Source organism: Pteronotus mesoamericanus, unplaced genomic scaffold (genome assembly GCF_021234165.1).
Source record: "Pteronotus mesoamericanus isolate MK-2021 breed Mesoamerican mustached bat unplaced genomic scaffold, CSHL_Meso_final contig_22, whole genome shotgun sequence".
Classification (NCBI taxonomy): Eukaryota; Metazoa; Chordata; class Mammalia; order Chiroptera; family Mormoopidae; genus Pteronotus; species Pteronotus mesoamericanus.
Window position 1 is genome coordinate 3,513,058 of NW_026555090.1, and position 20,338 is coordinate 3,533,395.

General features: G+C 56.4%; 2 protein-coding genes across 3 annotated transcripts in view; both read left to right on the forward strand.

Annotated features, from left to right (window-relative positions):
- The window catches only part of UBB (ubiquitin B), a 139,877-nt gene that overhangs the window by 19,247 nt on the left and 100,292 nt on the right, over window positions 1-20,338 (forward strand). The window lies entirely within an intron of this gene.
- Window positions 3,821-18,829, forward strand: TRPV2 (transient receptor potential cation channel subfamily V member 2). Its single transcript, XM_054571202.1, has 14 exons — window positions 3,821-4,020; window positions 6,155-6,288; window positions 7,435-7,728; window positions 8,284-8,582; window positions 10,438-10,611; window positions 10,996-11,151; window positions 11,709-11,804; window positions 12,512-12,582; window positions 13,074-13,239; window positions 14,864-14,930; window positions 15,035-15,354; window positions 16,228-16,355; window positions 16,622-16,692; window positions 18,735-18,829. Exons 1-14 carry the CDS (start codon window positions 3,821-3,823, stop codon window positions 18,827-18,829), a joined length of 2,271 nt encoding a protein of 756 aa, XP_054427177.1.

The following is a 20,338-nucleotide window of genomic DNA, read 5'->3' on the forward strand; positions in this document are numbered from 1 at the left end:
AAGGACTTGAGAGTTTCCACTTATTCTCCAGTTCCCCACCCCCAACAGTACAGCAATGCTCTCTGCATTATGATTGGCCATACAGTCATTAAAAGCCTTGTGTACCAACAGGGTGCTTGGCACTGTTCTGGGTGATGGGACACAGTAAAAAAAAAAAAAAAAAAGCAAGCAAGATCTCATCCCTTGGAGAGCTTGGTGGGTAAGGGTGTGGCTCTGGATGTGAATCCAGTCATGTGGCCTCAGAAGGTACTTCACCTTGCCTAGCCTCAGTTTCCCCACCTGTGAAATGAGGCTACTCTGAAAGTTAAATGTAAAGCACTTAGCATAATGCCTGGCACATAGTGAGTGCTCAGTAGGCACTTGTCATTGTTAAAGGTGAAGCCAGACAATTAATACATTTTAACAATAATGGATAATGAGTTATGATCAAAGAAGTACAAGGTGTCATGAGAATACATAATAGGGACTCGTAACCCAGTCCAGGGTCTAGGACAGGCTACTGAGGAAAAACAATGGGTTTCTTGTTTGTTTGTTTTGTTTTTTAGAGAGGGGAAGGGAAGGAGAAAGGGATCCATTGCCTCCTGTACAAGCCCTGACTGAGGATCGAACCCCGAACCTAAGCATGTGCTCCGACTGGGAATTGAGAGGGCTGCTGACCTTTCATTTTGCAGGACCACACCCAGCCAGCTGAGCCACACCAATCAGGGCCGGAAAGTGATGTTTTAAATGGAGAGGTGACCGGTGAGTAGGAGTTGGCTGGAGCAAGGGTAGTGTTTTATTTGTTTTGGTGGGGGGATGGAAGATGGAACAGCTTGTGCAAAGGCTCGGAAGCAAGAAAAGAGAGACTAAAATGTGTTTAGAACATCTAGGACAGTGCTGGCCAACCGAATTCTCTGTGATAATGGAAGAGTTCTACATCTGTGCTGCAAGCCACGATAGATACTAACCAACCACATGTAACTATTGAACATTTGAAAAGTGGCTAGTGTGACTGTAAAGTTGAATGTTTACTTTTATTCTATTCTAATTAATCTAAATTTAAGGAGCCACTGTGGCTAATGACTACCTTTTTTTTTTTTTTCATCCTAACCCAAGACCACACTTGAGGACATGCTTATTGATTTTGATTTTAGAGAGAGGGGATGGGAGGGAAAGAAACAGTGACTAGTTGCCTCTTACATGAATTGAACCCACAACCTTTCGGTGTACCGGGACGATGCTCCAACCAAGTGAGCCACACGGCCAGGCCTAGTGACTACGGTATTGGCGGCAAGGGTCTTGAGTGTAACAGGGTTGCAGTGAGAGATGAAAGTGCAGTGATGGAGGACATCCAGATTGTACCAGGCTGTGGTGTGGAGTTTGCATTTTATATTAAGCATCCAGGGAAACCATTGGTTGGGGGTGGGGGAATGAAGATGGGGAGTGACGTGATCTGGTTTCAGTTTTGGAAGATCACCCCAGTTCCTGTAAGGCGAATGGATTATGAGGGTGGAGGTGGGGCAGGGGTGAAGCAGGGAGACCAGTTTGGAGCTGGCTGCAGTCTCCCAGGGGAGAGACGATAGCCCCAAGGTTGAGTCCAGACCAGCGGAGTGCATGCCGGCCTCCCTATCCCTCTCTGCTGGCTGGTGCTGGAAGCGCCTTTAACTAGAGGGAGTCTGGGGTCGTGTGGACCCTGACTAGTGGCCTTGGGGGAGACCCCAGAAGGTGGGAAAGTCCCCTCATGCCGCTGGGAGGACGGGTGGGGTGCATCCCCAGGGACATATGCTGGGCTGAGCCTCTCCTTTCCTGTCCCTGAGGGCCATCCACACCAGCTGTCTCTGCCCCGTGAAGGGTCAACCAGTTCCCAGACTGAGAGCCATGTAGCTGTTAGGGGGCCTGTGGAGAGGAAGGAGAGGGTAGATGCCAGTGCAGAGAGACTGGACTCCCCCCATGACAGCGCCCCGAAGAGGTAAGGCCCCGCCCCACGGGTTGCCCCTGACCACCCCCACCCCCTTCTGGGACCTCGGTGGCTGGGCTGTAGCAGTGAGGGTGGGGAGGCGGGGCGTGTCTCCACGAGGGCCGGGTGTGGCCAGTGGTCCAGAGGTCCAGCCTGACCTGACAGGCGAGTTGACCGTGCTCCGCACCAGCGGGCTGCGTGGGGGGGCGCTGGGGTGCGGACCCCGGCGGGAGCTCGGGGCGCGCCGGGGAGGTGCTGCGGCTCCCGGGCTGTCAGCGCTCGCGGCCCCTCCCGGCGGCACTTCCTCCCGCAGCCCCGCCGCCGCCGAGGCTCCACAATCCCCGAGCCTGCAGCCCGCGGCCGGCACGCCCTAGCTCAGCCGTGCGCGGTAAGTCGGGGGCAATTCCGGGGCGTCTGAGGCTCCAGGCCCCAAGCCTGACAGTGAATGGTGGGGGCGGGTGCCCCGAGGGGGCTCCTCGCTCCTTGCTTCCCCGCCAGGTGGGGCTCCGGCGGGGGCAGGGTGGGGCCGGGGCTGGACAGACAGCTGTTGCTGCGGAGGTTTGGGAGTGGTGGGCTGAGCGGGGCAGCCGGGGAGGCAGAAGGGGATGCAGTGGGGACACAGCCAGGCTAAGTCGTGTCCCTAGAAGGACGCCCAGGGTGGGCAGAAAGATGGTGGGTCAAAACTGCATGTTGCGGCTCTCAGCCAGGTCCCGGCCTCCCCTGCTCCCGCGGGGAAGTTCCCCACCCGAGTTCTCCCGGGCCGCGGGCGCCTGGCCTGGATGGCGTGTCCCCGGCCCGGCCACCATCCCGCCCTTCGCTTCCCGTTCCCGTGCTCCGTGTCTCCCCGCCCCCCTTTCCCACCCTGCTGTCTCCAGGTCCGTCTCTGACTCTTTTTCCCCGTCCAGCCCGCCCCTCCCCGCTGTGGCTTACCCGTCGCCTTGCAGCGGGGGCTGTGGTTTAGTTCTCCCCAGTGGGGAGCATGTGATGGTACTGTCAGCTGAGCTCCCAGAGCCCCACAGGGCCTGGGGCGCGGGAGCGGGGGTGAGAGGCCGCCTGTCTCAGGGAGCTTGGGAAGCCATCCAGGGGTCTCCCTGCCCACTCTGAAGCCCCTAGAGACCCAACGGCACAGAGAGGCGGCCTTCAGTCCCTTCGGAGATGAGTCATACTGAACACATAGGCGGGCCCCAAAAGATTTGAGAACTGAAGAGGAACGTCATGGTAGGGTGAGGTGAATTTAGGCCAGGTTCTGCCAACAGGTAGCGACCCTGGGGAAGCCACTTCCCCTTTTTGAGCTTTAGTCGCCCTGGCAGCAAAATGAGGGGTTTGATAGACCAGTGGTTTTCCAACGGTTTTCCCCAAAGCGCCCCTTCTGTGGTAAGAGATTGAGTGACTTGCCCCTACCTCACAGCTGCACTTTTATCTGCCACGGGGCAAAATGTCATGTACAGAAAGGGTTATGCTGTCCATGCAAAGCAAATGTTTGTTACCCTCAACCAGGGGCTGTGGCCTCTCAATATCAGGAAGTCCTGGTGGGAAAGTCAGGGACACTCAGGGCCCCTTCCTATGGGACAACGTCAAAGAGGCAGGCCTGTTGGGTCCCTTTTCCCACCCCTTTCCAGGACACTGTGCCATCTTCAGGCCAGAACCTCCCTTCCTCTCCTCAGCCTTGGCCTTCCTCCCCTCCCCCCACCCCGCACGCCTACCCCACCATCCCTGTTGGGCCCAGTGCCACACAGTGGGTGGGCCTGGTTGTACTCAGCTTCTGTACCTCTCTTTCTGCAGCCAGACCTCCTACCCCTGCACAGGGCTGGGAGGAGGAGTGGCCGCTGACATCTCTGTCTCTGAGGAGCTTCCAGCAGGACAGAGCAGCCGCCACCCCTTAGGATGGCCACGCCCTCCAGCCCACCTGCCTTCAGGCTGGAGACATATGATGGAGGCCAAGAAGATGGTGCTGATGTGGACAAAGGAAACCTGGGCAGCGGGCATGCGGCGCCTCCCATGGAGTCACCGTTCCAGGGCGAAGACCGGGACTTCCCCCCTCAGATCAAAATAAACCTCAACTACAAAAGGAAAGTAGGTTCCAGGTGAGGCAGCAAATGGAGGCGCAGCCACGGGTCCCTCACTTCCAGCACAGGTGTTGACTCAGTGCTCCTTCCCCACAGCCTGCGGGGTCCTCACTCGGGCTCTGCAAGCTCCTGGGCCCCACAGGCTGAGCTCTGCCCTGCTCTCTGGGGTTGCTCCTTCCAGAACCTTCCTTATTCTTCACCTTCTGCCTTCTGAGGTCATGTTCTTCTTCATAGGGACATACTCTACCAGCTCCAAGTACTGAACTGACTCTTGCATCCCCCATCTATGCCCTGGTCCCCACCCTGTCATGGTTCATGTGACAGATGGTAGCAAGATCCACACCCTAGTTCAAGGAGAGAGTCAAGGACATGTGAGGATGTCCCAGGAGCTCCTGGGTTCTGCTCTAAGACTGAACCTGTCATCCAAGAGATGTAGACTCTGGGGACTCTGGGGACTGTGGATGGTAGGCTTCTGCTGGGAGTCATCTTCTCTTTGTTTTTCCTGTGAACTCTACCAACTCAGATGGTGTGAGCCCCCTCTTGTCGGGAATGACACGTCCAGCCCTGCAGGCGTGTCTGGGGGGTGCACCTGGCACCCCCCAGTGTGAGGTTTGATCTACAAGGTCTGACCGGGAAAATCCTCACGGTCCATGAGAACCTCTTTCTTCCTCCTCGTGCCTAGGATGGGCCACCAGCCGTGGCCTCCCAGCCCAGAGCCCCCCTACTGTCCAGGCTGCAGGACAAACCCGCACAGGTTCAGACCACGTGGTCGGGTTCAGACCACAGCAGGAGAGGAGGTGGGCGAAGCTTTGGGGAGCTGGGTGGCCAGCCCGACAGGCAGAATGGGCCCCTTGATGCCCTTTGGTGGCTCAATCTGTGCCCTTGTGGGGCTTCCCTACCCCAAGATTATGATGTCACCCTGAAAAAGGAAGTACTTTGTCCAAATAGACACCTCCCCTGGCTGGACTCCCCGCAGGGCTCTCTAGGCAGCTGCTGTGGCCACGTGGTCTGCTGGGCAGATGATGGTGGATCTGGCCAGGCCGGGCAGATGTGCAGCTTCCTGGTGTGGAGGAGGCAGGGTGTGGCCCCCCCGGGCACATGGATATGGCTTAAAACCCACTTGTCCCAGCACTCCCCTCGCTCATCAGAGCCGCCAGCGCTCCCTGGGCCGGCTCATTCTACAGGAGCTGTGAAGCTAGGGTCTGAGGGCCTCCAAAGTGTCAAATCGTCCCCGCTGTCTGTCTCTTTGTGTCTGCTGGTCATGGTACCAGGAGCTCAGGGATGAGCTTGTCTCTGTGAATAGTGACATGCCCAGGAGGGGGTACTTTTTCCGCTTCCTTGTCACCAGACGCTGATAGATTCTGAAGAACTGTAAGGCCCATCCTGGACCTTTCCCGGAAGCGTGGCTTCTCTACACAGGTCCAGTGAGCATCTGATAGGTTCCAGTGCTGGGCCCACAGGTTTCTGAGAAACCTCTGTCTGCCCGGCCTCAGGTCTCTGGCGCCAGAGTCAGGGTCTGGTGTTAGTGAGACAGACCCCTGGGAGCCCCGGCACTTTGGGGAAGTTACTTTATTTCCTTGTTTATTTAAAAGTGAAAGTAGTGGTTCTTGATGCTGGGGCTGAAGTGAGGGTTAAAGGTACAGGCACTGCATTATCACTCCACAAATGGCTCCTGAGAGGACAAGGGGCTTTTCTCGATCCTTTGTGGAGACCAGCAGTGCGTGCAGCCCCCAATGGTCTGTGGGCACCTCCTGTAGCCCTGTTTTGACCTGGCCCCCAGCTCAGGAGCCATGGCAAGTTCCTGTGCTGAACCCCTGTGCGATAAAAAGCCTGTTGCGAGATCCTCAAGGCACCTAGGAATAAGTGATAAGCCCCAGATGCTGGGACACATCCGTGATGCTGGAGCCACAGAGATGTGGGGACTAGTGCTCTGGGCAGCTCCCCCATCCCAGTTCCTGGAGCTCTGAGCACGTGGGGTCTCCTTGGCTTGCTCTGGGAGGGCAGAGGCCTTTAGGAAGACTCCCGGGGGACTCCTGGATCTGCGGGGCATGCAGCGCTCGCAGGGCTTTCTGGAAGGGCTCCGTGGGATGGGGAGCTTTCTGGGGGGCCCGTGGCTCTTTTACAGCATCAGTCACAAACCACATTCCTGCAGCCAGCAGGACCCAAACCGCTTTGACCGTGACCGGCTCTTCAGCGTGGTTGCCCGAGGTGTCCCTGAGGATCTGGCTGGGCTACCAGAGTACCTGCGCCGTACCTCCACGTACCTCACCGACACGAAGTTCACAGGTGGGCCTGCCCTTGGCCGGGGCCTCCTGTGCTGCCCGCTGTGCTGAGACTGCGGCTGGAGGGGCCTTTCCCACGGTCAGGAGACAAGGGGAGTTTTCTCTCTTTTTAAAGGGTGTGTCCTTAACAGTGGACCCTCCCGCTAGAATGGCCAAGGCCCTGTCATGGGTGCCTGCCACTTCCACCCGCCCTGCTGGCGCCTGGCCGACCTTTGCCTCCCCAGGCCGAATGGGTGCTCCAGGCCTCCTTGGTGCATTCCCTTTCTCTATCCCTCCCCCCTTTCTTTCTTTCTTTCTTTCTTTCTTCCTAATATTCATATCACATATTTAATACTTCATCTATCGCAGAGCATTCTTTGCCCCAAATATAAATATCTCTATTATTTGGGCTGATTAGAAAAAAAACTTGTGCATTTTAGAAAATTCAAATTGTAATGAAGTGTATAAAGCTGAGGGTAAAAACTCTGTCATCCTGGACCCCTGTTAGTACATTTTTCTGAACTGTTTAAATACATTACATATATATCTACATAAATGGGACAAACTATGTACACTAATTTGTAATGTGCTTCCTCCCCACTTACTACACCTTGTAGCACTTTCCATTTCCGTATGTATACCTGTAATGTAGTCATTTTACAACTGCGGAGTTTTCCATTTGATATATTACCATAACTTCATTAATTAATTTCTTACCCATGGCCATTTAGGTTATTTGTAGTTTTTTGCCTCAACAAACCATGTGCCAGGCCCTCTCTGTGCTAAGCATTTCATATATAATTCCATTTGATCCTTACAATAACCCTGGAGCGTTCCCATTTTACAGTGAGGAAAACTGAGCTGAAGAGAAGCCAAGTGACTTGACCGAGGAGACTGGGCCATTAAGTGGTGAAGCCACTTAACAAACATGGCTCCAAATATTATTGTATAGACGGCTTTGCATGCATGACAAGTTAGGTCTTAGGAACAATTTCTAGGGCAGAAATGGTAGTCATTGGACCCTTAATACTGTGCGTCATGGTTGTGCAATCTTTTCTCACCCTCCCAAGGAGCATTTCGGAGCCTGGGCCCACGTACGAGCGAGCGGGCAGGCAGCCCGGGCGCTCCGGGCCTGAGCACCCTCGCCCCCTCCCCTCCCCCTCTTCCACAGAGGGCTCCACCGGGAAGACGTGTCTGATGAAGGCTGTGCTGAACCTTCGGGATGGGAACAACGCCTGCATCCTGCCGCTGCTGCAGATCGACCGGGACTCCGGCAACCCCACGCCCCTGGTTAACGCACAGTGCACAGATGAGTACTACCGGGGCCACAGTGCCCTGCACATCGCCATCGAGAAGAGGAGCCTCCAGTGTGTGAAGCTGCTGGTGGAGAATGGTGCCAACGTGCATGCCCGGGCCTCTGGCCACTTCTTCCAGAAGAAAAGCCAGGGGGCTTGTTTCTATTTTGGTGAGGAGTCTTTCTTGATTGAATCGAGGCACGGGGGTGGGGAGGTCGGGGGGGTGGTGTCACACGGTTAAAGGGTGGTAGAGCTCGCCCTGAAAACCAGTTCTGTCTGACCCTGAGGCCCAAGCTTCTAACTGCTAGGTTGCCTGTAAAAGCAGCTTCTCTTAAGAGGTGTTTGTCTTTGTCTGTCAAGGAGGCTTGCCATATACCCAAGCCTGGGCCAGGGCTGGGAGTGGCTGCTAGAACTGGCATGTGACAAGAGTCCACCACATAGGGCCTGGCTAAAGGGTGTCTGCGTCAGGCAGCAGTGGGCCTGGGCTCTGCTGAAGAAGAGAAAGAGATAGGGGCGACGGGGACCCTGGGGGCTGGCCCCTGTTCTGTTCCCTTAGGAGAAGGCACAACCACCCTCAATGGGGCCAGGGACCCCGAGGCAGTGTGCTGCCCTTTCCTGTGGGCGCCTGGCCTGCTGCGAGGAGGCCTGGCCTTCTGTCCAAGGAGTGAGCAGTAGGCAGGTGAAAGCTGGGAGGCCTGAGGCCCAAGCTGCCGGCTCGCCCCCAGGTGAGCTGCCCCTCTCGCTGGCGGCATGCACCAAGCAGTGGGATGTGGTCGCCTACCTACTGGAGAACCCACACCAGCCTGCCAGCCTGCAGGCTGCCGACTCACTGGGCAACACCGTCCTGCACGCGCTGGTGATGATCGCAGACAACTCGGCTGAGAATAGTGCACTGGTGGTCCGCATGTACGACAGGCTCCTCCAAGCGGGAGCCCACCTCTGCCCCACCGTGCAGCTGGAGGACATCCCCAACCTGCAGGGCCTCACGCCCCTGAAGCTGGCCGCCAAGGAGGGCAAGATGGAGGTGAGTGGCTGGCCCCCGTCCTGTCCCCACCTGCCCAGGAAAGAGCCTGGGGTGGTGGTCCAGGTCAGTGGGCTCCCCACTTTTCAATCAAATACTCCTATTATTAAGAACATTTTCTAAAATGTGTGTTTACTTTTTTAAGGTTTTATTTTTATTTATTCATTTATTTAGAGAGAGGGGAGGGGAGGGAGAAAGAGAGGGAAAGAAACACTGATGTGTGAGAGCTACCCATCTATCGGTTGCCTCTCGTATGGCCCCAGTCAGGGCCTGGCCAGCAACCCAGGCAGGTACCCTGGCCGGGAATCGAACCAGTTACCTTTCTGTTTACAGGCTGGTGCTCAATCCACTGAGCCACACCAGCCAGGGCTTAATATGTATGTTTACTGATAAACTGTATCTGAACTACTGAACTAATATGTTACATTATAAAACACAGGGATTTTTTTTCCATTTTATTTTTATATTATATTGAATTTATTGGGGTGACAATGGTTAATAAAATTATATAACTATCAATAAAACACAAAGATTTTTTTTAAAAAGAAATCATTTATGTTTCTTGATTAAGAGACTATCTTTGTTTTTTTTTAAGTTTTTAACATTTTTTTCATTTATTGATTGATTTTAGAAAGAGAGTAAGGGAGAGAGAGCGAGCAAGAGAAACATTGATTTGTTGTTCCACTCACTAATGCATTCATTGGTTGATTCTTGTATGTGCTCTGACTGGGGATTGAACCTGCAATCTTGGTGTGTCGGGACAACACTCTAACCAACTGAGATACTGGCCAGGGCAGGAGACAATCTTTTCATATCCTTGCCTATTCTGCTATTAGACTTGCTATTAGGTTTTCTTCCTCTTGATTAGTAAGTGTCCTTTATACTGAATATATTAGCATTTTGTTTACTCTAACAGTTCAAAATTTTCTTCCAGTTCAACAGTAAAAAAAATTTTTATGGTATTTTTTGCCACACAGAATTGTTATATTTTTATCTATGCAAGTTGTAGTTGTCCTTTCCTTTAGAGTTTTTGCTATTATTTAATCCTTCTGCAAGGTTACATGTCTATGACCTTGTATATGTATGTGTGTGAACTCCATATTTATATTTTCTCCCAGACTTTTGCAGCTTCATTTTTAGGGCCTAAAACTTTGAAGTCATTTTGGTATAAAGGGTAAACACAATCCAGCTCTACCTTTTCCCAAATGGCTTACCAGCTGCCTTATCCTATTGTCAGGGCCCTGCAGCTTCCAAAGCCCCGAGAGAAGCCTAGGACACAGGCATTCTTAAAGTCTAAACATAAGCAGAAGTTTTGCTATTTCATTCCCGCCCGCCACGGTTCCCGGGGCGCGGGGGCCTCCCTGTGCTGTCTGGAGCGTGGCCGTGTGGCCGCCGTGAGCCTGCAGCAGTTGCGGCCCCGTCTGGCCCTTCCTTTTCCCCATTTTTCATTTGTGGAGCCAAATTACTTCTTAACCTGTTCAGGTTAGTCACCCTTTCTGGTCTGTCGAGAGCTGTGGACTCTGACCACCGGAGGGCACACGTGTGTGTCACTGATGGCCTCCAGTCAGCGCTGCGGGTCCCTCTGCCACGCGAGGAGTTCATGAAAGAGGCCAAGGGCAAGAGTGGGGAAGGAAGAACCAGAGTGGCTGGCAGGCCTGGGCCTAGAGAGTGGGTGGGAGGCGATGTCTACACGGCTGAGCATGTGTGGGTGTATGGAAGAGTTTGTACGCAGAAGGACCCGCGTGCAGGGCGTGTGCACGTGTCTGCCGCAGCTCTGCGGATGCTGAGTATTTCCCGGACTCCCCGTCAATGCTGGCAGGTGGCCAAGCAGGCCAAACTCATGTGACCTGCCCTGCAGATTTTCAGACACATCCTGCAGCGGGAGTTCTCGGGGCCATGCCAGCCCCTTTCCCGAAAGTTCACTGAGTGGTGCTACGGGCCCGTCCGGGTGTCGCTGTATGACCTGGCCTCCGTGGACAGCTGGGAGGAGAACTCAGTGCTGGAGATCATCGCCTTCCACTGCCGAAGCCCGGTGAGCCTGGGGCGGGGGCGGGCGTGCACAGCGGCCTGGCAGGGAGCGCCTGCAGAGCCCACAGCTCGGGCTGTCTGTCTGGGGGGCCCCACCTGCCCTGTTCTTGTCCAGGGGGGGTGTGACTGCACGTCCTGCCCCCGGCCGTCGGGACCGCACTCGTTCCGCACTCCAGTCCCACCCGACCCGGGGATCAACCCAGGGTGCTGGTGGCCACCGCGGAGGGCCTCCCTCCCTGGCCACGAGGGTGGGGAGGCAGGTGGGAGATGCTCTCGGGGCTCCCGTCCTCCCCCTCCATTCCCTCGGCCCTTGCATTGAGCCCGGCACAAGAGGGGTCCCCTCTGCATACCTGCTGAGGGTGCCCTGACTCTCACATTCGCGCCCCAGCACCGGCACCGAATGGTGGTTTTAGAGCCGCTGAACAAACTGCTGCAGGCAAAATGGGACCTGCTCATCCCCAGGTTCTTCTTCAACTTCCTGTGCTACCTGATCTACATGCTCATCTTCACCGCTGTTGTCTACAACCAGCCTGCCCTGGAAAAGGCAAGGCTGCTGTGGAGCCCGGGCCGGGGGCGGGGGGGGGGGGGGTCGGCGGTGCGGGGAGGGAGGGAGTGGGGGGGTGGGCTTTCACCCAGCTGAGGGCGGGGCGGCGCCAGTGCTGCAGGCGTAGCGACAGCAACAGTCAATACTGAGAGCCAAGAAATGTAAAAAAGAACAAACCACCAAAAAGTACTTAGTGCGCACAACACGTGAGGAGGTATTCCAGGTGATTGGCAGGTATTAATGAATTCAGTTCCGCAGCAGCCCTGTGAGATGATGAACTGTCAGCCCAGCCCACAGCTGAGGGGGGGAGGCACAGAGAGGCTAAGCAACGTGCCCAGGCCCGCAGAGGCTGTGCGTGGTGGAGGTGGGATCTGAACCCAGACTGTCTGGCTCCCGCTCCCACACTCACAACTGCTACACATGGCAGGCTGGGCTCCCAGGGTCCTGCTGGGAAGCCCGGGTTCCCTCTGCTGCTCTGAGTGGGCCCTCTGCTCTGGCTGTCAGAGAGTCAGGTGTTGGGAGGGGACCCCAGGTCCTACCTGAGCGTCTCTTCACAGGCCGTCCTCCCCATGAAAGTGACGGCTGGAAACTCCATGCTGCTGCTGGGCCACATCCTGATCCTGCTTGCGGGGGTTTACCTCCTCGTGGGCCAGGTGAGGGCTCCTCCCATTCCCCCGACTCCATGTGGCTCCCAGCCCACCCAGGAGCAAACCTGGGACTCTGTCAAGAGGAGCCACAGAGCGAGTTAATGACAGTGCCTTCACTCAGGGGAAACTGATAGCGGATCCCCCCCCCACCTGCCTCTGGGCAGCTGGAGGCCTTGCCTGCAGGGGCTGGGGACCCTCCTTATTGTGCTTTCTGGGGTGCCCGTGGGGTAGTAAATGGCTCCTGCGATTCCTCGGCAGTGCCGGCTCTGCTCCCAGGGAACCGAGGGGGAAGACCCCGCCCCCGGCTCCCCGGGCTGGGGCATCCCTCACCGGGAGAGCACAGAAAGGTAGCGGCAGGCAGAGCTCAGCTCAGCTCCCTGCCCAGGGCCTCTTCAGTTCAAAACGCTGCAAGTTGGCAGGGGACAGGCTGGGCCACAGACCCTGGGCACGAGATCCACGCTGGGTGGGAGCACAGGGTGGTCCCTGAGGGGCCAGGGAGAGGGAGGGAAAGGAGCCCTGCCCCTGGCCACACGCAGTGCATGAGTTCTTCATCTGGATCCAGAGGGGGCCAGGAGGCCCCTGGCACTGCCACGCGCCCAGAAGGCAGGGAGCAGGCGGGAGCTCGGGCCCAGGCACTGCAGGGCGGCAGCGCTAGGTTGTGGCCAGAGCCGCTTTCCCACACCGGCCCCGCCCCGGCCTTCTCCCTCCCGCAGCTGTGGTACTTCTGGAGGCGCCGGCTGTTCATCTGGATCTCCTTCGTGGACAGCTACTTTGAAATTCTCTTGTATGTGAGGCCTCACTCCTCCTTCATCTCAGGCCTGGGAGAGGTGGTTGTAGCAGAGGGCACCAAGCAGGCCTTAGAGGGGAAGACCCAGGGCTGGGGAGCTTAGGGGGTTGGGACCAGAGGCTAGTCCCCTGTCCGGTTGGGGGTCTCTGTGCTCCCACCCTTACAGATTGTTCACTAAGCCCTCACTGCGCACTGGTGGGGACTCACCCCTTTACATGTCCTGTCTCACTGAATCCTCACAGATGCTCTGTGAGCAGCTGTGAGTACTGCTACCCCATTTTCCAGGGGAGGGAACTGAGACCCACCGGGGTTAAATAACTTGCCTGGGGTGGAGTCAGGACCTGACTGTGCCTCGCCCCAGGCAGGTGGAGGACTTCTCTCCATCTGTCTGCAGAGGGAGAGACAGTGGTGGTCAGCACTGGCCATTGGCAGCTACGGGGGCCTTGCCAAGTGGCCTGCAGGCTGACCCAGACCCTGCCCCCACACAGCCTGGTCCAGGCCCTGCTCACGGTGCTGTCTCAGGTGCTGTGTTTCCTGGCCATTGAGTGGTACCTGCCTCTGCTTGTATCCTCGCTGGTGCTGGGCTGGCTGAACCTGCTTTACTATACGCGCGGCTTCCAGCACACAGGCATCTACAGCGTCATGATCCAGAAGGTGAGAGGCAGGGGTGGCCCCGCTGCACCCACTCTGGGCGGGCTGGACATCACACCCCAGCAGGGCTCCTTTTGGCTGCAGTAGGCAGGTGACTCCTTCCACCGTTGACCTGGGCAGAGGAGGACATGAATATGTGCATCACGCACCCAGACACTCACTGAATGTAAGCAGGAGTGTGGGTGTGCACATACCCGCTTTCAGGGGTCTGCACTCTGCATGTGCAAGCAAATACCTGCACATGCGTGTTTGCAAGTGTACACACAGGAGCACACACATCCTTACACACTGAAGGAGCAGAGACTACACACATGAGCTCACTTATGTGCCTGAGCCTTGGACATCTGGGCACATGGGCATGTCTGCATTTATTTATTTACTCAACAAGTGTTTAGCAAGTACATTCTATGGGCCAGGCCCTGTTCTAAGTATTGGGAATATACTGTTTTGTTCACTAACAAAATAGACAAATCCATGCTCTTTTGAAGCTCACATTTTAGTAGGGGAAAGGAAAACACTTAGAAAACAAATGAGAACGTCACAGACTGTGTGAGGAAGAATGGCCTGGGCAAGGGGTGCTTTAGATGGGGGTCTGCAAGGCCTCTCAGAAGAGGCGACGACTGAGACCTGAAAGAATGATTCGGCACAGACTCAAGGAAGAAGCGATCGAGACAATGAGAACAGCAAGGAAAGAGGCCAGGGGCTGGAACGCGTAGGACAGGGCTTGAGACAGATTGCGCGGGCTGGGGAGAGTGAGGGAGAGGGATGTGGGGGGGGGGTGTTGGTTGTTGCCGTTGGGACAGATCCAGGGGCCCAGGAGGCTTTACAACTTTTTAAAAAAATTATGATAAAATATACATGACAAATGCACCCCCTTAACCATGTTTCAGTGCTCGCGGCTCAGCGGCCTCAGGCACATCCACATCGCTGTGCCCCCTCCCCATCCCTCGTCCCCAGGACCTCCACTCCCCCAAACCGGACCCTTGTTCCCTGGAGACACTCGCTCCCCACTCGCTCCTCCAGCCCCTGGCAACCACCCTCTACTCTCCGTCTCCGTGAACTTGGCTATTCTAATACCTCATATAAATGGAATCACGCAGTATTTGTCCTTTCGTCACTGGCTTATCTCGCTCAGCATAATGTTCTCAAGATTCATCCCTGCTGTAACATGTCAGAATTTCCTTCCTTTTTAAGACTGATTAATATCCCGTTTTCTGGATATACTACATTCTGTTATCCTTTCATCCATTGATGGACACTTGGGTTATTTCCACGCTTTGTATTGTGAATAATGCTGCTGTGAACATTGGTGTGTACAAATATCTGCTTGAGTTCCTGTTGCCAGTTCTTTCAAGTACCTACCCTGATGTGGAATTGCTGGATCATATGGTAACTCCATGTTTAATTTTTTGACTCTGGAGGGTTTGAAGCAGGAAAATTGTGTGATCTGATGTAGATTTTTAAAAGACCCATTGGCTCAGTATAGCTGCAAAGGGCCCTGTGTATGCACACACGTGTGTGTATGTGGGGCGTGTACATAGGAACCCATGCTCAGGGCCAAGGCAGGGCCTGGGGTCGTGTCTGGTGGCCCAGCCACCCACCCCAGCTCCTGTTGCATGTGTTCCAGGTTATTCTGCGGGACCTGCTCCGCTTCCTTCTGGTCTACTTAGTCTTCCTTTTTGGCTTCGCTGTAGGTAAAGGCCCCCCTCTCGCCCCTGCCCATCCCTTGCCTGCCCTGTAAGCCCTCAAGTCCGCCTGCTGGCCTCCCAGGCTGAGGACCCCTTCTACCATCCTACAGCCCTGGTGAGCCTGGGCCGGGAGGCGCAGGGCCCCGCAGCCCCCACAAGGTCAAATGCCACAGAGGCCGCGAGGGATGAGGAGGGCGGCTCAGCCCCGTACAGTGGCATCCTGGACGCTTCCCTGGAGCTCTTCAAGTTCACCATCGGCATGGGCGAGCTGGCCTTCCAGGAGCAGCTGCGCTTCCGCGGGGCTGTGCTGCTGCTGCTGCTGGCCTATGTGCTGCTCACCTACATCCTGCTGCTCAACATGCTCATCGCCCTCATGAGCGAGACTGTCAACAGTGTCGCCACTGACAGCTGGAGCATCTGGAAACTGCAGGTGCCCCGGGGAGGCTCCCCTCCCTGTCCCCAAGGTGTGGGCTGTGAGGAGCGGGCAGGGCCCAGCTGCACTGACCACCCAAGGCAGACCCAGGGCCCAGGGTTGCTGTGGGGACCGAGCTGTAGGCGCTCAATGTGTTAGTTACCATCATCGTGATTATCACTGGGGACTTCCTGAGTGCATTCTTTGGGGATAGACACAGTGTTAGGTTCTAAACACACAACAGAGAACAAGACAAAGCCAGCCCTCACGTAGCTCCCATTCTGTGTTCATCGTATGCTAAACGGGGATGACTTGGAGAGCGAGGCGCGCAGGCTGTGCCACCTTGAGGCTGGCTCAGCTTGGGGGAACTGGGGGACCAGAGGTCCCTGAAGCTGGTGGCCTATATGACACCCACGTACAGTGGAGGGAGTGAAGCTTCTTCTTGACCAGGGCAGGGCCGGATGCAGGTCTGGGCAGTTTGCGTAGGGAAAGCCTTGCCCAGGAGGCTGGACGGTGTTCCCAATTCACTGTTAACCTTGGGTAAGCCCCTGTCTTCTCTGAGACTCCCTGTCCCCACTGGCAAAGTTCTGTCCCCACCTAACTTGCATACCAGTGGTCAGGCACATGGGTGGTGTGAAGTTCTGGGACCTGTAATGATACAATCGCAAGTAATTGTTGAGCACTCTGTACATGGTGACCTCCCCCAAACCAATGGGCACATTATCCTCAGTCTGTAAGTGAGGAAACAGAGGCATTAAGGGCCTAATGCCACACAGGCCATCAAACACTGGGGCCGGACTCCAGCCTGCGTGCTCAGCGGCTTGGGGTTATACGGTCAAGTGTGTGGCGCATCTTCCTGGCTGCTCTGTCTCATGTGTCCTTTATCCCCAGAAAGCCATCTCTGTCCTGGAGATGGAGAACGGCTACTGGTGGTGCAGGAGGAAGAAGCAGCGGACGGGTGTGAAGCTGACAGTTGGCACCAGGCCAGACGGTAGCCCCGACGAGCGTTGGTGCTTCAGGTGAGTGAGGGGCCGGGAAGGGCGGCCGGTGAATGCCAGCCAGGCTTCTCCTCCGATGGCCAGGGGACGGCTGCAAGGGCAGGGCTGGCGGTGTGGTGGGGGGTCCCGTGTCCCGTGGAGAAGGGCAGAGGACACCATCCTCCTTGCAGTCCCTGTGTTCCCTGAGTGTCTGCTCAGCCCACCCACTCGGGCCAGGCGCCCCCTGGGGCCGAGCAGAGGGCGCCGCCTGGGTGTTGGGCTGCCTCAGAGCCGCTCTTTGCCCTCAGGGTGGAGGAAGTGAACTGGGCTGCCTGGGAGCAGACGCTGCCTACGGTGTTCGAGGAGCCTTCAGGGCCCGGTGAGTAGCCCTGGTGAGAGACAGTGTGTGTGTTCATGTATGTGTTTATGTGCATGTGTTCGTATGTGCATTTGTGTGTGTCTGCTTGGCCACACAGCCATGGAGGGTCTGAGCCTCTGCTGTGGCCACTCCCAAGCTACACTCATTTAAAGAAATGGCACCCTCTTAGCCCTGGCTGGTATGGTTCAGTGGATTGAGTGCCGGCCTGCAAACCAAAGGGTCGCTGGTTCGATTCCTAGTCAGGGCACATGCCTGGTTGCGGGCCATGCCCCCAGTAGGGGGCGCTTAAGGGGCAACCACACATGGATGTTTCTCTCTGTTTCTTTCCCTCTCTCTAAAAAATAAATAAAATCTGAAAAAATAAAATTTCCCCCCTTAAAGTGGTGCTTCCTGCCATCCTTTCCACGCTCACCTCTTGGCTGGCCTGGGAAAACCCAGCCTTCAGCCTCTCCTCACTCCTGCTCTTTCATCCCCACGCCCTCCTCCTGGCAGGTTCTGCCCCACTGCACCATGTGCCCATTCAAGTGCCAGGCCTGGGCTAAGCCTGGAGACCCAGCAGGGCAACAAGTTGCAGGGCGGGGGTGGGCGGGGGCTGGGGGCGGTGCGCCACCCAGCTCATAGCTCAGGTGGCATCTCTGGAAGCCCCTACCGGCTCTGTCCTGGTCAGCATTGCTGACCCAAGCCCTCAGCTTCTTTCCCCACTCCAGCCTCCATACCTGGGATGGGAAGCCGCTGCCTGTGCCCTCTTCATCCCAGCCAGCGTGGCTGTAGCCTGCCTTGTCCTCACCCTGCTGCTTCCCACCACAAGTGACCCCTTCCTCCCACCCAGAGGCCTGTTCCGAGAATTAGTTCTCTCCACAGCGTACCCTTTCTGGAACCTTCAATAGCTCTTACCTCATCTGCTAGCTCCCCCTCTCCTTTCTCATTCTCTGTCAGACTCCACTTGCTTGTGCCTCTAGTCCCAACCCCTCCCACAACAGCCTCCTGCACCACCCATGACCCCTGTCGAGGGGACTCCTCTGGCCTCCTGCTCCAAAGCCTACTGGTTTCCCAAGGTCCCAGTCCCTGACCAAGACCCTCACAAACCCATAGGTTTCCCACCCACCCTCTCTTTGTCCTTAATTCCGAGTCCTGATCCCCCATCACTTCATTGCCAAGATTCTGAGAGTCTGCTTGCTCCTCATTCCACACCCCACTGCCTGCTGGGGCCTCCAGCGGACACCCTGAACAGAGCAGCCTCGGGGCTGCCCTACCAGGTAACCGCAACTCCACCCTCCTCCCCCAGGCAGGGGGCCTTGAGGGTTTCTTGTCCACCCCACCCCCTGCCCTCACCGTGCTGAGTGTCCTCGGGACCCCACGGACTGCCCTGTGCCCCTCTGCACCGCCCCCTTCTCCTGATTCTGCACCACTGCAGGGCGGCTCAGCCTGCCCCTAGACCTCCAGACAAGTCTTCCTGCTCCGGGTTTATCCCTGCCCAGCTCCTCTTGCAGACAAACTACACCGGGCCCACACTGCACAAGGCCTCCCACTGCCTGGAGGGCCTGCCCTTCAGCAGGGAGGTCAAGGACCAAAGCCGTTGTCCAACCCATCCCCCACACCTCTGTCCATGTGGCAGCCAGTCCACCATCAGTGCTCCTGCTCTTTGCATTAGTTAGCTCTTGTATCTGCCACAAGTGCCCGCCCTGCTCCTCTGGGTGTCCAGATCTGCCACCTGCCCTGTGGTTTGGGTCCCTGCTCTTCTGTGAGCTCCGTGAACACCTAACTCTCACTTCCCTCCAGCTCTTCAGGAAGTTTCAGGTGTTCTTGTTTCTAATGCAAAAGCCTGTCACCTCCAGAGACTCTAAGCTCCTGGGAGGAGCCTAAGGGCAGGGGTTCAGGAAATGCTTGTGGAAGGAGGGAGGCAGGAAGAGGGGTTGCTGGGGACTAGAGGCACAGGGCATGATGTGGCTTCACAGTTGTGGCCTCCTCCTGTTTCCCTAGTGCCTGCCTCCGGGGGACACACCCCTAGGGCCAAGTCACAGTGCTCCTTCTCCCATTTACAGGCACCACGAAGAACCACACCCTGGCCTCCCAAGCCGGGGAGGACAGTGCCTTGGAGGAAGACCGTCTTCCCCTCCAGGTCCTGAAGTCCAACTAATGGCCTGGACGCAGCAGGCAGTGGGCAGGACAGGGCCAGGACAGCTCTCCTGCCTTACCTACTGGCTCTGGGGCTTTAGGGAACTTTGGTGGCAAATAAATAGATATTTTCTCATGACTTGTTCTCCTGGAAACATTTGAGAAAAGCTTCCGGGTCCTTAGGATGATTGACATCTGAGTAACTGGGACAACGAGCCTGTGTCTGGGGCTGGGCTGCTCCCGCCCTCACCTGGCCCGGGAGACCAGCCCCGCCGAGCGCAGGGAGCTGGCCAAGGTGCTGCGCTCGCTCTTCCGGCAGATGTGTGCTGGTGGACACGGTCAGGCGCGGCGGACTCTCTCTCCCCCGCAGCCTCCAGACTGGAAAGCCACCTCCAACAGGCCTCTTCGAAGCCTTTGAGCGGCTCAGCTTAGTTTAGGCGCCAGATTATTGCTCTCTGTCCTCACTGGGCTTCCTGCTCAGTTTACACCCCTGAGAGCCGTTCTCTGCAGAGCAGCCAGAGGGGACTTTCTGACAGAGAAACATGGTACCGCCGTGCTCTGAAGGCTTGAGGCTCCCCAGTACGCACAGGATGTACTAGAAGGCACCCCCAGCCCTCTGCAGTTTTGCCCGAGCATTTCCAGACCCCTCTCCTCCCATACGCCCTGCTACGCCCTCCCCCGGCACTTTCAATAAATTCTTCGCACAGGCCGATTGGACCTCATGCCTGTCTGATCCCTTGACTTGGCTCTTGCTGAAACCCCCTCACTCGTCAGATACTGCACTTATTCTAAGACCAGCTCAAGAATTGTCTCGCTATAGCCTTTCCAATTTACTTCAGTCAAAATGAATTGCTCTCCCTTAGGGTAATGTGTTTATATAATGTGCGTGCACAATAGCCTGGTTTTTGGGGGTTTTTTTTTTTTGAGTGGGGAAGACCTTTCCTATGCTGAAAGGAAGGCAGAGGTTTCCACTGCTGTTGAGATAGAGGTGAGACAGGACAGCAAGAAGACAAGAAAATTCCTCGGCCAGTGGACTAGGGAAACACAGAGCTGAACACAGTGGCCGATCCATGTACAGCCAGCTGCAGAGGGCCGCGGGGGGCGGGGGGAGGAGGCCTGGCAGGGGGCAAAACTGGGGAAACAAGGACCTCACCCCCAGGGCAGCCTTTTTTCCCTGGAGATGACATCTAGGCCTCAGTTGCGTTTCAGCTCCAGGCCCAGAAAAGCAGCAAAACCGGGTGGGCGACACCAGGACCAACTGGGAAGACTAAAGACCCCTGCCCTGTCGCTGACCCATCAGTGGAGACCAGGACCCTGAGAGGTCCCACTTGGGGAACTGATGAATGTTCTGCTGAACCCCTCCCCTGAGCCCTCCCCTAAGGTTCCCACCAGCAAGGGGAGTGATAGAAGCCTCAAGACGAAGGACCCAGCACAGGTGCTTCCCCTCTGGGGAACAGCCTCCGCCATTTCCTCTTCCTTCTCCCCCCAGTTCTTTGCCCACAGGCACACATCTCCTAAACTCTAAAGCAGC

Coding starts and splice junctions, on each gene's coding strand:
- TRPV2 (XM_054571202.1), top strand. CDS start 3,821: ATGGCCACGCCCTCCAGCCCACCTGCCTTCAGGCTGGAGACATATGAT. Junction 13,240..14,863: donor ACAGCGTCATGATCCAGAAG/GTGAGAGGCAGG, acceptor CATGTGTTCCAG/GTTATTCTGCGGGACCTGCT. Junction 14,931..15,034: donor CCTTTTTGGCTTCGCTGTAG/GTAAAGGCCCCC, acceptor ACCATCCTACAG/CCCTGGTGAGCCTGGGCCGG.